This window comes from Geotrypetes seraphini, chromosome 5, assembly GCF_902459505.1.
Source record: "Geotrypetes seraphini chromosome 5, aGeoSer1.1, whole genome shotgun sequence".
NCBI lineage: Eukaryota > Metazoa > Chordata > Amphibia > Gymnophiona > Dermophiidae > Geotrypetes > Geotrypetes seraphini.
The window spans coordinates 187761080-187780661 of NC_047088.1; the positions used below are offsets into that span (position 1 = coordinate 187761080).

The following is a 19582-nucleotide window of genomic DNA, read 5'->3' on the forward strand; positions in this document are numbered from 1 at the left end:
TCTGATGAGGGCGTTTCTCCCCTCCGACCGCCAACGGACCCTGCTCCACCTCTGCCGTCAAGTGCTCCTTCATCACTCCATTCCAGCTCGGCAGATGATGGTCCTCCTGGGCCACATGGCCTCGACGGTCCATGTGCTCCCTCTGGCGCGGCTCCACCTCAGGACACCTTAGTGGACTCTGGCCAACCAATGGTCATAGACCACGGATCCTCTTTCTCATCCCATCTCTGTGACATTGTCTCTTCAGCAATCTCTTCAATGGTGGTTGAACTCCTCCAATCTTTCCAGGGGTCTACTCTTTCATCTACCCCCTCACTCCATGATCATAACCACAGATGCCTTCCCCTATGCATGGGGAGCTCACCTGGGAGATCTTCGCACTCAGGGACTCTGGACCCATCAGGAGCATCAACATCACATCAATTTCCTGGAACTCAGGGCCATGTTCTATGCTCTCAAGGCCTTCCAGCACCTTCTCTACCCTCAGGTTCTTCTCCTGTGCACAGACAACCAAGTCGCCATGTACTACATAAACAAGCAAGGCGGCACCGGATCTCCCCTCCTCTCTCAGGAGGCCATCCGCATCTGGACTACGGCCCACAGTCTCTTCCTCAAGGCTGTCTATATCCAGGGCGAACAGAACTCCCTGGCCGACAATCTCAGCCGCATCCTTCAACCTCACGAGTGGACCCTGGATCCTCCCACACTCCGCTCCATCTTCGCTCGGTGGGGCACTCCTCAGGTGGACCTCTTTGCATCTCCTCACAACCATCAGCTGCCCCATTTCTGTTCCAGACTCTTCTCTCCTCATCGTCTGGCCCCGGATGCATTCCTGCTCAAATGGATGGATCGGTTCCTCTATGCCTTTCCTCCACTGCCTCTGATGTTGCGGACGTTATTCAAACTCCGCAGGGACAGAGCCACCATGATTCTCATCGCCCCTCGGTGGCCTCGCCAACACTGGTTCTCCCTCCTGCTCCTGCTCAGCTCCAGGGAGCCCATTCCTCTCCTTGTGTTTCCTACTCTACTTACACAGCAACATCAGTCTCTACTGCATCCCAATCTGTCCTCGCTCCACCTGACAGCTTGGTTTCTCTCGGCCTGACCTCTCCAACCTGTCCAGCCTTCCACCTGTCTCAGCCTGTCCGTCGTATTTTGAATGCCTCCAGGAAACTGGCCACCCTCCAATGTTACCATCAAAAGTGGACCCGGTTCTCCTCTTGGTGTATACTACATCACCACGATCCCACCTCATTGGCGGTGGAAACTGTACTAGTCTATTTGCTCTCTCTGTCCGACGCTGGCCTCAAGTCTACCTCAATCAGAGTCCACCTCAGTGCCATCACTGCGTTTCATGATCCTATCCTCGGAAAACCTCTCACGGCTCATCCCCTGGTTTCCCGGTTCATGAGAGGCCTCTTCAATGTCAAACCACCTCTGAAGCCTCCTCCAGTCGTCTGGGACCTGAATGTGGTTTTATCCGCCCTCATGAAACCTCCTTTTGAGCCTCTTGCCACAACTTCGCTCAAATTTCTTACATGGAAGGTGCTTTTCCTCATTGCCATCACCTCTGCCAGGAGGGTTAGTGAGCTGCATGCACTGGTTGCCGACCCACCTTTCACTGTTTTTCACCATGACAAGGTGGTTCTGCGTTCCCATCCTAAATTCCTTCCCAAGGTGGTCTCGGACTTCCACCTCAACCAGTCCATTGTGTTGCCTGTCTTTTTCCTTAAGCCCCATTCTCATCCTGGGGAACAGGCGTTGCACGCGCTGGACTGTAAGCGTGCCCTTGCATACTACCTTGACCGTACCAGGGCTCACCGCTCGTCCCCTCAGCTCTTTCTGTCCTTCGACCCTAACCGTCTAGGTCGTCCTGTCTCTAAACGGACGCTTTCCAACTGGCTTGCTGCCTGCATTGCGTTCTGTTATGCTCGGGCCGGTCTCTCACTGGAAGGTGCTGTCACAGCCCACAGGGTCAGAGCTATGGCGGCTTCTGTGGCTTTCCTCCGTTCCACACCCATCGAGGAAATCTGCAAGGCTGCCACTTGGTCCTCAGTTCACATGTTCACTACTCACTACTGTCTGGATACCTTCTCCAGACGGGATGGACACTTCGGCCAATCTGTGTTACATAATTTATTTTCCTAATGGCCAACCATCCCTCCTCCCTCTCTGTTCGCTTAGAGGTCACCCATACGTTAAGAATATGCTGCCTGCTTGTCCTGGGATAAAGCACAGTTACTTACCGTAACAGGTGTTATCCAGGGACAGCAGGCAGATATTCTTACGTCCCACCCACCTCCCCGGGTTGGCTTCTTAGCTGGCTTATCTTAACTGGGGACCACGCACTCCTCCGTCGGGCAGGAAGGCACTCGCGCATGCGCGGTGCGGCCAACTAGAACTTTCTAGTTAAAAGTGTCCGTACCGGGGCTCCGTCAGTGACGTCACCCATGCGTTAAGAATATCTGCCTGCTGTCCCTGGATAACACCTGTTACGGTAAGTAACTGTGCTCTATTACCTAATAGCAGAAAGCATTACTTCTGGGTCTACTTTTGAACTTTCATGAACAATTGTGATCTTGACAATGGACATTGACAGATAACTATCCTAGCTGCTGTGTAGTAGTATCCAGGGCAAATTAAAAAAAAAGACAGGCTGTAAAGATACCTACAATGCCCCCCAAACCTGTCCAATTTCCGACTCTTCACATGTGCATGCAATGCCTAAGGCCTAGTTTTTACCCCTATCCACATAAGTATGCCAAAATCTCCTCAAGGACCCATCACCATAGAAGGCATTTCATAGACGAGCTCCAGCTATGGAGTAGTAATCTCATAATGGCTATTACTAGAAACAATTAGAAATCTATACAATATTAAATTAACATAAAGTGATTTATTGTGTACTTCCAAATAAATGTAATGTTGACCTTCCTGTTTAGAGCAACAAAAATCATTTAAGTCTTCACAGATTTTCAAAATACATTTTGAAAAAGAATATAAAACCCCCCATTATAAACACAATTACATTTCACAGAATAAGAACACCTAAATGCATACATGGTACAATTTTGTTCTATGCATCGCTAGGAACACTGTACTGTTGCTATGTGTCTGCCAGAGGGGTGGTATAGTACCCAAGAGAGAAAAGCAGAAAGTTGTCTTCAAGACTGAAGTAAGAGCTCCTTCCTTGATTTCACTTCTAAAATGGGAGAGACAAACATGATATCTTGTTCTGGAAGGAGACTGATCAACTCAGATCAACACATTTGGGTCAGTGCTAGTAACTGATGTATCTCGCCAATCTGAAGATTGTGCTAGACTTTCTCCATTAATTTGAGATACGAGATTTTTTTTGTGTTTCAGATCTATGACTGTTGTGTGTGTAGGAAAGCAGCATAAGGGTTAGGGTAGCTGATTGCAGCCCAGGTTTAAATTCTCTTGTTTGGGGCCACAATAAGCGTGAAAAGTCACCTGATCCTCTGTCATCTTGTGTACACAATTTAAACTGAACACCATACTTACAGCATACCTGCAGCCAACCTACCTTGCACTCAGATTAGGAAAGCAACCAACGTAAATTCAATTCCAGATAAACAGTAACTTAAATTTTACATTTTGGAAAGTTGTAAAGACTGGTGTTAGCAGATACAAACCTTCATTGAGGGTGGGGGAAGAGGGCATCACTATCTGTGACTCAGAATAGGAACTGCTTTCAATGTGCAGACTTAAAAATGATATTTAAAAGGACTGATTAAATGTGATGCTTTTTACAGGAAAATTAAAACAACCTGAAACCAGTTTTTAAGAATATCAGGCACTTTTGAATCAAGGTGTTACACAAAATTCTAAGAGCATAAGATTGCACTAAGCTCTGATAAAGTTATTTGGTGCTTCCATCTGCTTAGCTTTTGTTGCATTGCTGATACTTGCAGAGTTGCTCCATAAAGCCAGGATTTGGACAGATAGCAGGTCTTGCATTTTTCACTAAGGAAAAAGCTTCAGCAAAACTAAATTCTTCTGTGTGCATCAAGAAACCAATGACAACTGAAGCTGCACGAGAAACCCCTGCATTGCAGTGAACAAGTACCACACCATCCTTAAAGAGAAAAACATAGCAGTCATTTTACCAGACAACCATATGCAAATTGTTTCTAGCTGTTCTTAAAAAATATCTTAGTAAGTAACTGAAATGCCGGCAACTAAGGACTTCTTGCAGTAGCATATTTAAAAAAAAAAAAAAAAAGCTAACTAAATATACAAAATAGCTAACTAAAATAGAGTCAAAGGAAGGCATTCTTCATTCTAGAACAGTTCTTAAAGTCCTTGGGACACACCTAGCTAGTCAGGCTTTTATGATACCCACAATGAATATACATGAAATAAGATTTGCTTACAATGGAGGTAGTATATACAAATTTATCATGTATATTCATTGTAGATATCCTGAACACCTTACAGGCTGTTATTGTCCAAAGGACTAGGCAGAGAACCTTTGAAGGGCAGTGTTTCCCAAGTCGGTCCTGGAGTACCCCCTTGTCAGTCAAGTTTTCAGGATTCCAATAAATATCATGAAATTAATTTGCATACACTGCTTCCCATGTGGCACAGTGGTTAAAAGCTACAGCCTCAGCACCCAGGGCAAGTCATTTACTGTATTTTTCGCTCCATAAGACCCATTTTTTTCCCCTTCAAAAGTGGGTGGAAATGTCTGTGCATCTTATGGAGTGAATATACCGCCCAATACCTTTTTAAAATTCTGGTGGTCCAGTGCTGTATCGGCAACTTTCCTCACTCCTGCCTTTACCTCGCTGGATGGCTGCCTCCTTCTCTCTTATTGCCAGCGGCGCACAAGACAGGAGTGAGCTTTATGCGCTCGTGCCTGGCCCTGTACCGCTTCCTGAATGGCTGCCGTCAGTTCTCGCGATGGAAGCCATTCAGGAAGCGGCGCAGGGCCAGGCAGGAGTGCATAAAGCTTGCTCCTGCCTTGTGTACTGCTGGGCGTAAGAGATGAGTAGGCAGCCATCCAGTGAGAGAGGGGCAGGAGTGTGGAAAGCTCCTGCCGATACAGCGCTGGACCACCAGAATTTAAAAAAAGGTATTAGGGTTGGGGCGGGGGTTGCCTGCCTACCTACCACTAAACCTGCCATGTACCCTGTCCTATCACTAGACCACCAGAGGGGGGACAGGATGCAGCGCCTGGCAGGGAGAGGGGGGTGACTGCATAGCCTGGTAGGGCAGAGAAGAAAGGGAGCTGGGTGCAGAGCCTGGTAGGGAAGGGGGAACAGGGTGCAGAGCCTTGCAGGGAGTGAGGGGGGCTGGGTGCAGAGCCTGGTATATTTTATTTAATAGTATACAATTTGGTTAAGAAAGTTTTTTTTTCTGTTTTCCTCCTCCAAACCTAGGTGCATGTTATGGATAGGTTCGTTTTATAGTGCGAAAAATACAATAATCCCCCCCCCATTGCCCCAGGTGCATTAGATAGATTGTGAGCCCGCTAGGACAGACAGGGAAAAATGCTCGAGTACCTAATACATTCATGTAAACCATTCTGAGCTCCCCTGGGAGAACGGTATAGAAAGTTGAATACATAAATATTTATGGATATTCTAAAAACTTAACTGGCAAGGCAGTACTCCAGAACCAACTTAGGAAACACCATTATAGGCTATTTATAAATGCAAGTATTAACGTACAAATGTAAATGTCAATCAACAGATTAGGTTCTTACCTCGTTAATCTGGGTTCTGTTAGAAACATGATGGCAGATAAAGGCCAAAATATGTGTTTCAGGTACTGGGGGTTTCCCTTTCTCTTTCCTTTTGGGAGGGTCCTTTAGCCCCTGCTTGTTATCTTTAGCAGATTGGCTCTGAGTTACTCCTCTGAGTGGTTTATTGTTCTCTGTTTACTCATTAAATTTTTATTAATCATTGTTCTATTATTTAAGTTTCAGAGCAGAGCAGAATATGTTTATTGCCAGGGGAGTTCCCCATGCCTCTCCTCTTATTTTTCAGTGAAGTTTGATTGCTTTGGTACCAACTGAGGAGGGTACCATTCTGCATCTGCACTGCAGAAAGGGAGGAGTTTCAAGTTCTTAAAGATATCCTTCTGCAGTTTGTGGGAAATGGGAATCAACAGCTACAGTATGGACTCCCTGTGGTGGTGGAGACAGAGACTGTGTCTGAATTCAAGAGGACCTGGGATAGGCACATGGGATCTCTCAGAGAGAAAGAGACAATGGTTACTATGGATGGGCAGACTAGATGGGCCATTTCTTAATCCTAAGTATAGTAGAAGAGGTTCCGAGATGGACAATGGCAAGGTCCAAGGCAGAAATCAGGCAAATTGGAATAAATCCGCACAGGGAGGGGAGTACAGCCTCCTGTGTATGCTAACAGAGCCCAGATTAATGAAGTAAGAACCTAATATGTTGTTTTGTTGTAGATTCACAGGAGTCCATACTGTAGCTGATATACCAAAGCAGTACAATACAGCTAGGGAAGGACCAATGAACCTGCCTGCAGAACCAAGGACCCAAAGGAGGCATCCTCTTTGAGCTGCCATCCCCCCTCTGTAGAACGTTGAAAAGGTGTGCAGAGTAGCCCAAGTAGCAGCTTTGCAGATGACAGCCTGAGATTCTGCCCAGGAGGATGCTATACCTCTCGTGGAATGTGCTGCCAGAAAAAATAGGTGGTTGTTTCCTGGCAGAAATATAGGAAGAGAAAATCGCCATATGGATCCATCTGGCAATGGAAGCTTTGGAAACTGGCCGGCCCTCCTTGAGTGACTGGTCAGTACAAAAAGATGATCAGAAAGCCTGGAGTCATTAGTCCTCTCCAGGTAGATGAGCAGGACCTTCAGCACAACCGGCTTGCATAATAGTTTATCCTGTTTGGCTGAACCTGTAGACTGAAAAGCGAGCTGACAAAGTTCCTCATTAACATGGAAGGCAGAGATCACCTTCAGAAGAAAAGAAGGAACTGTGCAGCGAAACACCTGACCACATGAAAAGGAGAAATGATTCCCTGCAGGAGAGGGTCTGCAATTCCGAGATCCTTCTTGCTGAGACTATGGCAACTATAAACACTGTCTTGACTATAAGGTCTAGCAGGTTAGCCTCTGAAAGAGACTTGTAAGGAGCATGGCCAGGCCCTTCAAGACCATATTGAGATCCCAAAACAGGAATGGTCTGCACAATGGGGGTCTTAGTCTGAGAGCCCCCTCCAAAAACCAAGAGACAGCCTGGTGAGAAGCCAGAGACTGCAGGCTGCTCCAAGTCCAAAAGCACGAAATATCAGCTATCTGCACTTTGATGGACCAGCTTGTAAGAAGGCAAAGATCAATGGCAAGGAAGCACTCTCTGGCTCTACCTGCTCCTTGATTCACCATAAGTGAAAGGTCTTCCAGGTCTTAGCATAAGCTGCAACTATCGCAGGCTTCTTAGCCCTGACTCATAACCACAACTTTCAAATAGTCTTTCCAAATCAAGGCTGTGCGCTCAAGAGCCATTCTGTAACACCAAAGCATTTCTCCATCAGAAATGGGCCTTGGCTGAGAAGCCCCAGATCAACAGGCAGCTTCAGGGGTGTCTTTCTGTAGATGCACCAAGTCTGCATACCAAAGTCTTTGGGGCCAATCTGGAGCCACCAGGATCATAATACCTTGATAGGTCGCTATCCTGAGGATGATCTGACCCACCATGGCCCATGGTAGAAATACGTAGAGAAGCAGATCTGTGGGATATGGCTGGGAGTATTCACTGTAACTTCTAGTGCCTGTTTGTCTGAATCAGCCTGGCTGCAGGGAAAGGATTTCTGCCTTTGAAATTGCTCAGACCTCAAATGTTGAAGGAAGTTTTCTGGCTGCTGGACAGACAGACCCAATCGACTCCCACCCCTAGGATTCCTGGAGGGAGAAATTACACAGCCAGCTCCTTGATACCCCTAGAGTTCTTACACAGGGGCCACACAGCCTACGCTCAAGTCTCTGACCAAATCAGACGGGTGAGCCGCTCCCAGGGGGGATAGACCCTGAGCTCCTGAAGGGACCCAAAGCAGGCTGGCTCCACAGCCACACTGTGAGATTGGCCAGAGAGCAGCAGTCCTCCTTATGTGGGACTGCGTCCTATTTCGGGCAGAGTATGCCCAAGCAGGAGACCTCCAAGCACCGAAGCCATGAAGAATTTCAAATAGCCAATGGAAAAAAAATCCCAAAAATAATAAAGAAAAACAGAGTAGAGCAAAATACACTTGAGCTCACTTGCAGAAGGAATAACTGAGGAGGGTGCTGTGCTCCATTGCAGAAGGGGAGGAATTTCAAGTTCTTAAAGAGATATCTTTCTGCAGTTCATGGGAAATGGGAATCAACAGCTATAGTACGGGCTCCTGGATATCCACAACAGAATTTACATTGCCAGTATTTAAAGTGGTGTGCTAGAGTCTGGAATAGGTGTTTTGTAACATGTAACTTCAGTAGTATGGGCATACACTTCATTTCAAAAAATGTGTGCATAGCATTTGTGTTGTTTCCTGAACAGTAATTCTATAATGCTATTTGAGTAATAAATACATGTTAGACAGAGGCTGACAAAATTTCAGTTTTGAAAATCAGTCTGAAATTCTGATTCAGCCATGCTTTCGATTGAGTCCCCCCCCCCCCTCCAAATCAAATGTGTTGCCCTTCCCAAGTCTACCTCAGTCCTGGTGGTTTAGTGACCTAACCGGAGCAGAAGTGATCCCCAATCGCTCCTGCTCCTGCTGTCTCCACCATCAAAAAGACTGCAGAGACCTTAAGTGGAAGACTCATGAGATACCTGGGGAAGAATTAGCGATAAACCTATCTGCACATTTATCTATCTTTTATTGTTTCTAACTCTTAGTCCCTCTATTTTACTACATTTCACTTGTTCTGGACATATCTAGTATCAATGCAAAAGGAGAAATTGTCTTACCTGATAATTTTCTTTCCTTTAGATCTACCAGCCCAGTCCAGAAGCCTTCCCTAGTTGATTTTAGTTACATGCAAAAAATTTTCAGATATTTCATTTTTAAGTTTCCTTAACCTGATATATATCACACTTCCCCTGACTTAAAATACTTGCATGTCAGTAAGAGTAATAGCTTGCTGGCTAGAATGGGTATTTCCTAGTTGCGACATTTAATATAAAACATCAGATGGCTCATGAGCCCAACTGCTTTGCCATCTGAAATACTGAACATTCAATGCTGCCTGATACCCTTAAGAGATGAGTCAGATGAGAACTAGTTTTTACTCAGTCTCTATCCACTGGTTTGCAGACACCATTAACAGGCCTTCATAGTAACGCAGAAAATAACAGCAGATAGATATCAGCACGGCCAATACAATCTGCCCACAAAGGTGGCCAGAGTTGAACCTGCCACTCCATGCAGTTACCCCCTCCCCCTCCATTTTGTTCATATATTTATGTAAGCCATTTATATTCTGAGCTTCACTGCATGTGCCACATTGTGCTTAGACAAAAAATTTGTAAACATATCTTGATAAGTTGCCTATTCCCCTTGTTTCAATATGTCATTTAAGTCCGTTGTTGTCCAATTATGTTCTCCCCTTGATTTTATCTGTTCATGACTTTGTACACCGCTTAAACAACCTTTTAAGCTGTATATCAAATTTTAAATAAAACTTGGAAGCTCTCTTTGGCACAATGCAAGTTTGAGAGCAAACATTAACAGTAAGTTTGAGAGACTCGAATACTCCACATTCCCTTGCTTATGACCAAAGTTCATTCCTGTTGTGGTACATGCAAAACTAACCCATTTGGAAAAATTGCCCCAAAACAATTTGATACGCAGATGTAGGCAACAACCTGTACAGCCAAACACCTATCCCTCCTCCAACATAGCCTCACCACTCCTCAAAACCATCACCAACCCAACTTCCCATGAAAGTTTGCAGTTTGGGGTGTGTTTGGTGGACATATGGTTGATACAGATAATTGGCCAGCAGCCAAATAGCACTGAAGGCACATAATTATGATGTTGATGGTATACTTAGGAGTCCTTTGAAAGGATTTTTTTGTAGCAAGCAGGCTAAGATGTATTAGCAATTGGCAGATAGAAATGTGATGGTGGATGAATGATTCCCATTTTCATGGGTAGTTAGGTTGGTGGCAGCTTTGAGGAGTGGTGAGGTTATGTTGGAACTATGCCATAGACTTTAATGAAATCTAAATAAAATTACATCTAGTGCACATCCTTGATTCAATTCTCTGGTTGCCCAGTAAAAGAATGCAATCAGATTCATTTGGCATGATTTTCCTTTGGTTTAACCAAGTTGCCTCAGATCTTGAAACCCATTGGATTCCAAGAAATTCACTATCCTTTCCTTCAGCAATACTTCCATTACTTATCCAATAACCAAAGAGAGACTTACCAGCCTGTAGTTTCCTACTTCTTCTTTGTCACCAATTTTATGAAGAGGGACCACATCTGCTCTTCTCCAATCCTGCCAAACCTATCCCATCTCCAAGGAATTATTAACCCTTTCAGGACCAAGGGACATATTTGTCCCATAACTTTAAAATCCTATAAATTTTGATTGGGATAGTCTACAGTTCTAAATTTGATATGTACGGATTCCATATGATACTGCCTTTATGTAAACAAACTGGTTCCGACATTCATTCATTAGCGTCGTTGCTAGATTGACGAGAAGATTCACTTGCCACACTGTCCATAAGCCAGAAGTGTGATTTTTTTAAATAAAAATAATGATATTTCACAAAAAAAATCAATTTTTTGGCATCTGCAAGCCCTTTTTATCATAAAAATGTCGTCAAAACCACAAAAATTGGCCTACGATTCTTATGGTCCTGAAAGGGTTAAACAAACCTTTAAGAGGACCCACCAGAATCTCTCCAAGTTTTCTTAATATTCTGGAATGGATCCAGTGTGGTCTCATGGCTTTGTCTATCTTCAAATTTTTCAAGTTGTTCACAAACAAACACTTTCTTCTATGAATGGTGTTGTATCCACTCCATTCTCATATGTTCCTTTGTCAGCCAATTGTGGTCCTTCTCCAAGATTTTCTATAGTGAACACAGAAGTATTTGTTTAGCATTTTTGGGGGTTTTTCTCATCACTCTCTACAAAGTGATTCATGGCTTCTTTCAATCTCACAATTCCATTTTGAGTTTTCTTCCTTTCACCGATATACTTGAAAAAAAAATTGTCTCCGCTCTTTACATTTCTAACCATTTGCTCTTCCACTTTCGCCAGATGTATATCTCTCTTGGCTTCTTTCTGTTTCATCCAGTATTCCTTTGTGTTCTTGGGGGTTTTTGTATTTCATGAGTGCTAACTCTTTTTCCTTTATTTTCTCAGCTAATTGTTTGGAAACCATATTGGGTTTTTCGCTTGCTTTTATTTTCCTCATGTGTATAGACATTTGTATAGCTTTTTTTAGTTTGAACCATTGGTCTTTCCACTTCTCATATGTCCTCCCATCCTATTAACTCTTTCTTCAGGTATTTCCCCAATTTACTAACATGTTTAAAATCCAGGACTTTTGGAGTTTTGTGTGGCTGCTCTCCACTTTAGCTGTTATATCAAACCAAACTGTTTGAGGATCATTACTGCTCAGTTGGACACCCACTTGGACATCAGACACACTTTCCTCATTTGTGAGCACAAGATCCAGCATCGTTCCTTCTCTCGTAGGTTTCATCAACATTTGTCTGAGCAGAGCAATTTGAAAGGCATTCACAATCTCTCTTCTTTCCAATTCTGCAGATGGAACTTTCCAAACCACATCTGGCAGGTTTTCTAGCAACACTACCTCTCCCTTTTCTTTCCCAACTTTTGAGAATCTGCAACCAGATCTTTATTACTTTGTTCCAATTATGTTGGAGGTCTGTAGACAACACCCATGTAAGAGGATCTATCTTCTCTTTTCAAGGTGATCCACATCACTTCTTCCTTTCCCCAAGCCCCCTGCATTTCAGTTGTTTGGATACTGTGTGTGAGAAACAGAGTTGCTACTCCTCTACCTTTTCAACCATTTCTATCATTCCTAAAAAAAAAATTACAGCCCAATATGTTTGTGTTCCATCCATGGGAATCATTGAACCATGTCTCTGTAATAGCAACAATAACCCAAGTCTGTCTCTTACAACAGAGCTTGCAGATCATGAACTTTGTTGTTTAGGCTATGAGTATTTGTGGTCATTGCTTTCCAGCTATATTTCAGTGGCAGTCTCATTTTCTGTATAGTTTTTTTGATTAGTCTCACTTCCTACTGTATTGCCAAGAAGTGAACTGCTAAGATTGTTGTTTACATTACTGTCTTTACTACTGTCACATGTCTTTTGCTGGGAGTGAACACTGAAAGTGACCTACATCCATATACTGTGCTTGCTGTCACACTTGCAATATTGATCATGTCACAATGTTGTGTTTAATGCTATTAAAAAGGGAAAGGGAATGGGACTTGATATACTGCCTTTCTGTGATTGCAATCAAAACGGTTTTCATATTATGTACAGGTACTTATTTTTTTACCTGGGGCATTGGAGGGTTTTGACGTGCCCAGAATCACAGGAGCTACAGTGGGAATTGAACCCAATTCCCCTGGTTCTCAGGTCACTACATTAACTACTAGTCACAGGTCACTACATTAACACCTCCAAATGTTTTTGAACAAAAAAAGAAAAAGATGATACTAGACAAAGACTGGTAAGGCCTAAACTTGGAATACTGCTAAAGACCTGGGAGAGAAGACATGAAAACAACAGAGATTATATTAGACAGGGTGTTACCCAAGCACACCAAATTTAGGGGCTTATACAATAAAGTGCATTAGGCCTGGTACACAGCTTAGCTTTAGAGCACAATTTTAAAGGAGTTTTGTGCATTAGCTAATTGTGCACAAAGTCTAAGAGACATTAGCGCATAGCATCTTTAATGAAGGTATTAGGTATTCATTGCAGATATAGAGAAGGGATTCAAGGGAACAGAAAGACCCAAAGGTCGAGCACTGAGGTTTTAATGTACACCCTGACGAGAAGTAAAGTGATAGCATGATCTTCTGCAGTCAGCACTATTGAGGATTTTATGCTAGTTTTTCTCTTTACCACGTGCATATTGGGCCAACTTTTTCCAGCTTCCATGACGAGAAGCAAAGGGGCAAAAGGACCATTAACATGGTGTGCGGGCATGCAATCTGAAGTGCTGACGTATCTGTTCATGTACTGGAATGCTATTCTACACATAAATAATAATACAGAAAAGTATTCCAGCACAGACACAAATGTATGTGGATGCAACTCTGGTGCCAACTGTTTGTGTGCCAAAATCTAGCTGCTGCAGCCGCAGATCAGACCAGGATACATATGCATCTGGTGTGCTCTTCCGTATTAGTGCATGTTTTTGCACAAGCTCATTTGTATTTAGTTTGTTTACTGCAACAGAGAAAAGTTTTTTTCCCCCTTATAACATGCGTTAGAAAAATCTACACCGAGCTTTAGCACCTACACAGCTCTCTGCATCGACATTCTAGCCATCTATTCCTAGGGGTTCATACCATAGAGAAGCTAATTGGTAAGCAATAAAATATATAGCGACATCCTGACATACCCTGTGTTAACCTATTAAAGTCATACTGAAAGAAATACTGAAAGGGCTGATTTAAGATATCTTCCCTCATGATCAGCAAGACATTAACAGGCCCTTTTATTACGTTGCACTAGTAAATGGGCTTAGGGCATCTTAATTTGGGACTTTGCCGCACACTAAACTCATTTCTAATCTAGCTGTAAGTTCACCCTTTCAATTATTTCATTTTCTGGCCACGCACTCATGTTAGCATTAGTGCACAGCCACTAAAACAAAATTAAGTGAAAGAGCTCTTGCTGCCTCCTATTTGGAAGATGTATAAAGTCAGTGTTTATTCAACGCATTCTATTATGTATAAAGTCAGTGTTTATTCAACGCATTCTATTATCTAGCTAAATAGTGCTTCCCCCCTCCCTTCCACTTTAGAATTAATAAAGAAATACCATTAAGCATGCTTTAGTAAAAGAGCCCCTAATTATACAAAAGTGTATGTGATTAATCAACCAATTCAATGCATGTACCTACCTGAACTTTGGCTTGCTCAATAAAAGCAAAGCATTCTGGAAAATAAGATGTGATATCTGTCTCAGGTAGATCCAGTACAGCAATACTCTTGTACACAAAGAGGTCAGGGAAAACGTTTTCCACGCAATATGCCACGTTTAGAATATGGGTAACCTTGAAGAAAACGAAGACAGTAGTCTGCCAAATGAAGTTTGCTGCACTACCAGCATGGAGAAAATAAAATAGCCAGCTCCAGCCAAATCAAAAGGATTAAATCTTTTGGCTTGGAGGTTTCCCCAAGTAATATAAATTAAATGATTTACCCCCTCTTTTACAAACACACAGCGTGGGTTTTAGCTCTGGCAGCAGCGGTAACTGCTCCGACACTCATAGAATTCCTATGAGCGTCGAAGCAGTTACCACCGCTGCTGGCGCTAAAACCCATGCTATGTGTTCCTAAAAGAGGGGGTTAGTGAGAGAGCATGACATAAGTTGTCCTGCAAAATAAAACTTAATTAAAGGAGAAGGAAATCAACACAGCATAATTAGTTTGTTAATACAGAGGAGAAAAAAAAAACAGATATTAAGAATAATTACTAAATAATTACTAAAGAAATAATTACTAAAGAAATCTACATTCACAAGGGATTTATTCTGGTATTCAACCTAGCCTACAAGGTTGCAAAAGGTAGAAATATTCTTGATAAGCCTATATAATTCTTATTGGAAGACAAAAATTTTGGGTTGTTTAGAGCTGCTTTTACAAAAAGTCGAAGTGTAAATGCACCAAAGTCTATAGAAATTGAACGGGCTTTGGTGCATTTACTGTGGCAGCATCGCTACCGCAGTTTAGTAAAAGGGGCCCCTAGTATACTACTGTGTTAATGAACATTAAGGGAAGATTAAGTTCTTACTTGATAATCTACTTTCTAGTAGAAAGGCATACGAGTCTTGACCTGTGGGTTATTCACCTTTAATCACGAGTTGTGTAGAAGGTATCGTCTAAACTAAACTAAAACTTAAGTTTATAGACCGGATCATCCGAAGAATATGGAGCTCGACTTGGTTAACAGTCATATGTATGATAATAATGATTGATTAAAGTAAAGAAAAGGAATATAAACCAGAAGTCATCTATATTTTTCGGCTCCACATCCTCTTCTACTGCTTTGTGCTCCTAGGTTCGTACCAAAGCAGCTCAAAACCACTACAAAAGGAGAAAGAGGAGGGGCACAAATAACTCCCCAACCAAGCCAAGTCTGCTCTGTCATAAGAACATAGGAATTGCCATACTGGGACAGACCGAAGGTCCTTCAAGCCCAATATGCTGTCTCCAGCAGTGGCCAACCCAGGTCCCAAGTACCTAGCTAGATCCCAAGTAGTAAAACAGATGTTATGCTGTTTATCCTAGGAATAAGCAGTGGATTTCCCCAAGCCATCTCAATAATGGCTTTTGGTCTTCTTTTTTAGGAAATTATCAAACCTTTTTTTAAACCCTGCTAAGCTAACTGATTTCATTATATTCTCTGCCAACGAATTCCAGAGTTTAATTACACATTGTGTGAGGAAATATTTATTTGGTTTGTTTTAAATCTACTACTTAGTAGCTTCATCACATGCCTCCTAGTCCTAGTATTTTTGAAAAGAGTGAACAAGCGATTCACAAATCCTTTCCACTCAGTATTTTATAGACCTTTATTATATCACCCCTGAACCGTCTCTTCTCCAAGCTGAAGAGCCCTAGCTGCTTCAATCTTTCCTCATAGGGAACTCATCCCATCCCTTTTATCATTTTCGTTGCTCTTCTCTGTACCTTTTCTAATTCCACTATATCTTTTTTGAGATACGGCATCCAGAACTGCACACAGTATTCAAGGTGCAGCCATAATGATTTTAATCAAATTCAAGGTGTTTTTGAGGCAAATAGAGGGTTTTAAAAATGGATCAAAAAATCCAAGATGGCAGTCGTTGCAGCGTTTTAAGCCAAAATAATGGAACAGGAGAGCTAAATAAAAATCATAAAAATATGGGAAAGAGGTTTTTGGAGGTGGGAAACCTAAATATGAGACCCAGAAACCCCCCAAAAAGCAATTACAGACCCCCTCGATGTCTCCCATAGACTACCATAGGCAGTACTCACTATGCTGCTGATGCTATATATCTGATTCAGCTTAAACAGAAGCTGAAAGATGGTGAAGACTTACTGCCTCAGAGAAGCATACAAAAAATTCCTCAAATGCTTGTTTCTTTGGGCTGCCAGTCAGACTGTGTTAGAGCTTGAAGACCCAGATTTCCACAGCTCCTTGCACTTCTTCAGTGAGGGAAGAAACAGCCGGCAACCGATAAAGTCCCAGGGACCAACACGTGCACCATTGAGAACGGAGGCCCAGCTGTGGATGCCAAACAGCCTGCGCTCAAGCTCTGGTAACAACCAAGAGCAATCTCCACTACAAGGGAACAGTCACCAAGCCACAAAAATGTTAATGCACCCTGGCTAGGTTAAGTGCCCTGAACCAGAGTGACCCTCCCACCTGTTACACCGAGGGTCTGTGTCGCCATCCAGGCAGAGCTGTCCCAGGCAACCTGGAAATCTCTGTAGCACTGAAAAGCCTCTGAAAGTGGATTTAAAAAACCCAAAATAATAAACTGAACAAAGCAGATCAAAAAGGACACCTTCAACTCACAAGAAGGAGAAACTGAGAAGCACAGAGCAGTGATAGATGAGGCGAAGATGAAAAAAAGTAGATGATGACTTCTACACAACTCATAATAAAGGTGCATAACCCACCGCTCAACTTATATGCCTTTTGCATTAGAATACACATTAGTAGGGATGGGCAGCACATCCATGTGCGTGTGCAAATAGGACTAAAGCCTGTGAAGTAACAGGGGTGCACATGTTCAGCCAAAATATTTTCCTTTTGCTTGCAAATCCTACATGTACAACTGTGCTTGCAAGAAATCCAAGCCACACTCTTGATCACATTACCACAGACTAGTTAACGCTTTAAATGTAATAAAGGAGTCATTGTTTTTACACTAGTCAGTATGCCAACATGTGAAAATATTGTTAAAGAAAATAAATTTTAAAAATGGCCTAGCTTGCATTTCACAAGCTTTGAAGAATGCTCGATTGTTCAATTTAACAGCACATCTCATGTAATCATAAAGCACAGTTACTTACCGTAACAGGTGTTATCCAGGGACAGCAGGCATATATTCTCACATGTGGGTGACGTCATCTACGGAGCCCCGATGCGGAAGCATTTTCAAGCAAACTTGATTGAAGATTTAAGTTTGCTCTGCTGCTCCACACATGCGTGCCTTCCTGCTCCACTAGGGGGCGCATCCCCTCATGGTCTCCAGTTCACTTAACTAGCAAAGAAGCCAACCTCGGGGAGGTGGGCGGGTTGTGAGAATATATGCCTGCTGTCCCTGGATAACACCTGTTACGGTAAGTAACTGCTTTATCCCAGGACAAGCAGGCATGATATTCTCACATGTGGATGACCTCCAAGCTAACTGAAAAGGGATGGAGGGAAGTTGGCAATTTAAGCAAATAGATTTCGCAATACCGATTGGCCGAACCGGCCATCGCTTCTGGACAGTGAGTCCAGACAGTAGTGGGAGGTGAAAGTATGAACCGAAGACCACGTGGCAGCCTTGCAGATTTCCTCAATAGGTGTGGACCTGAGGAACGCTACGGAGGCTGCCATCGCTCGGATCTTGTGTCCCGTTACTCGACCATGCAGCGCGAGACCAGCCTGAGCCTAGCAAAAGGTGATGCAATCGGCCAACCAGTTGGACAAGGTGCGCTTGGAAACCGGGTGGCCTAACCGGTTTGGGTCGAAGGACAAAAACAATTGTGGGACTTTCCGGTGTGGTTGAGTGCGTTGGAGGTAAAAGGCCAACGCTCTCTTGCAGTCAAGAGTGTGAAGCGCCACCTCTCCGGGGTGAGAGTGGGGCTTGGGAAAAAACACGGGCAAGACGATGGACTGATTGAGGTGAAAATCAGACACTACTTTAGGCAAGAACTTTGGATGTGTGCGGAGTACCACTGGTGGAAAACAGTGAAGGGTGGGTCCGCTACCAGAGCCTGTAGCTCACTAACTCGCCGGGCGGAAGTGAGTGCGAGCAGGAAAATTACCTTCCACGTGAGGAATTTAGGATGGCATTTGTCTAGGGGCTCAAATGGAGGTTTCATTAGTTGAGCCAGAACCACGTTAAGGTCCCAAACCTCCGGAGGGGGTTTGAGAGGAGGGTGGACATTCAGAAGACCCTTCATGAAGCGAGAGACTAAGGGGTAGAGCGAGAGGGCTTTTCCTTCCAGGGGCTGATGAAAGGCCGCAATCACACTGAGATGTACTCGAATGGAGTTGGTCTTTAGGCCGGAGTGAGATAATTGAAGTAGATAGTCAAGGACCAGAGGGACGGGGACCGACACCGGGTCCTGGCTGTGAGAGGAGCACCAGGCTGAGAATCTGGTCCACTTTTGAGAATAGCAGGTTCTCGTCGAGGTCTTTCTAGAGGCCTCCAATATCTCCTTGACTGATTGAGACACAGGGAGAGATGTCAGGGGGAAAGAAACCAAGCATTCAGATGAAGAGATTGAAGATTGGGATGTAACAGCGAACCCTGACTGTGATAGTAGAGAGGGAAACCGAGGCAGAGGCAGTGGATCTCTGACACTGAGTTGAAGTAGAAGGGAAAACCAAGGCTGGCGTGGCCAGCGAGGAGCAATCAGGATCAGGGTGGCTTTCACCGATTTCAGGTGGACCAGCGTCCGCAGGATCAGAGGAAACGGCGGAAACGCGTACAGAAACCTTCCCTCCCAGTCGAGGAGGAAGGCATCGGCCTCGAATCGGTCCGGGGAGTGTATCCGGGAGCAGAAGAGGGGCAGTTTGTGATTGTGGGGGGATGTGAACAGATCTATTTGAGGCGTCCCCCACTGTTCGAACACCTGTCGTAGGGTCTGAGAGTGCAGCAACCACTCGTGTGGCTGGAGGAGGCGGCTGAGTCTGTCCGCCAGACAGTTTTGTTCTCCTTGTATGTACACCGCTCGAAGGAAGGTGTTGTTGGAGATTGCCCATTTCCAGAGGCGTATGGCTTCCCAACAGAGGGACCAAGACCCTATCCCCCCTTGTTTGTTTACGTAGTACATTGCTACCTGGTTGTCGGTTCGGATGAGGACCACCCGGTCGTGAAGCAGATGTTGAAAAGCTACAGCTGCAAGATAGATGGCCCGGAGTTCTAGCACGTTGATGTGTCAGCGGCGGTCTTCTGCCGACCACATCCCCTGAGTGCGGAGACCGTCCAGGTGGGCTCCCCAAGCGTACTCCGACGAGTCCGTGGTGAGTACCTTGCTGTGAGGAGGGGCGAGGAAGAGCAAACCTTTGGAAAGATTTGAAGAGTCGGCCCACCAGCGGAGCGATCGTTGCAAGGAAGGAGTCACTGTCACAGGACGATCAATTGGGTCCCGGTCTTGA

At 44.1% G+C, this 19582-nt stretch overlaps 1 protein-coding gene across 9 annotated transcripts in view; it reads right to left on the reverse strand.

The window, feature by feature from the left end:
- Window positions 1–2876: 2876 nt before the first annotated feature.
- Window positions 2877–19582, reverse strand: part of DUSP19 (dual specificity phosphatase 19) — a 36766-nt gene continuing 20060 nt past the window's right edge. For all 9 annotated transcript variants that reach the window (XM_033944816.1, XM_033944813.1, XM_033944809.1 and 6 more), the window contains 2 exons: window positions 14118–14270; window positions 2877–4099 (listed from right to left, as the gene is read on the reverse strand). In XM_033944816.1, the coding sequence (XP_033800707.1) occupies window positions 3905–4099; window positions 14118–14270 (348 nt within the window). In that variant the 3' untranslated portion in view covers window positions 2877–3904. The remainder of the gene's footprint in view (window positions 4100–14117; window positions 14271–19582) is intronic.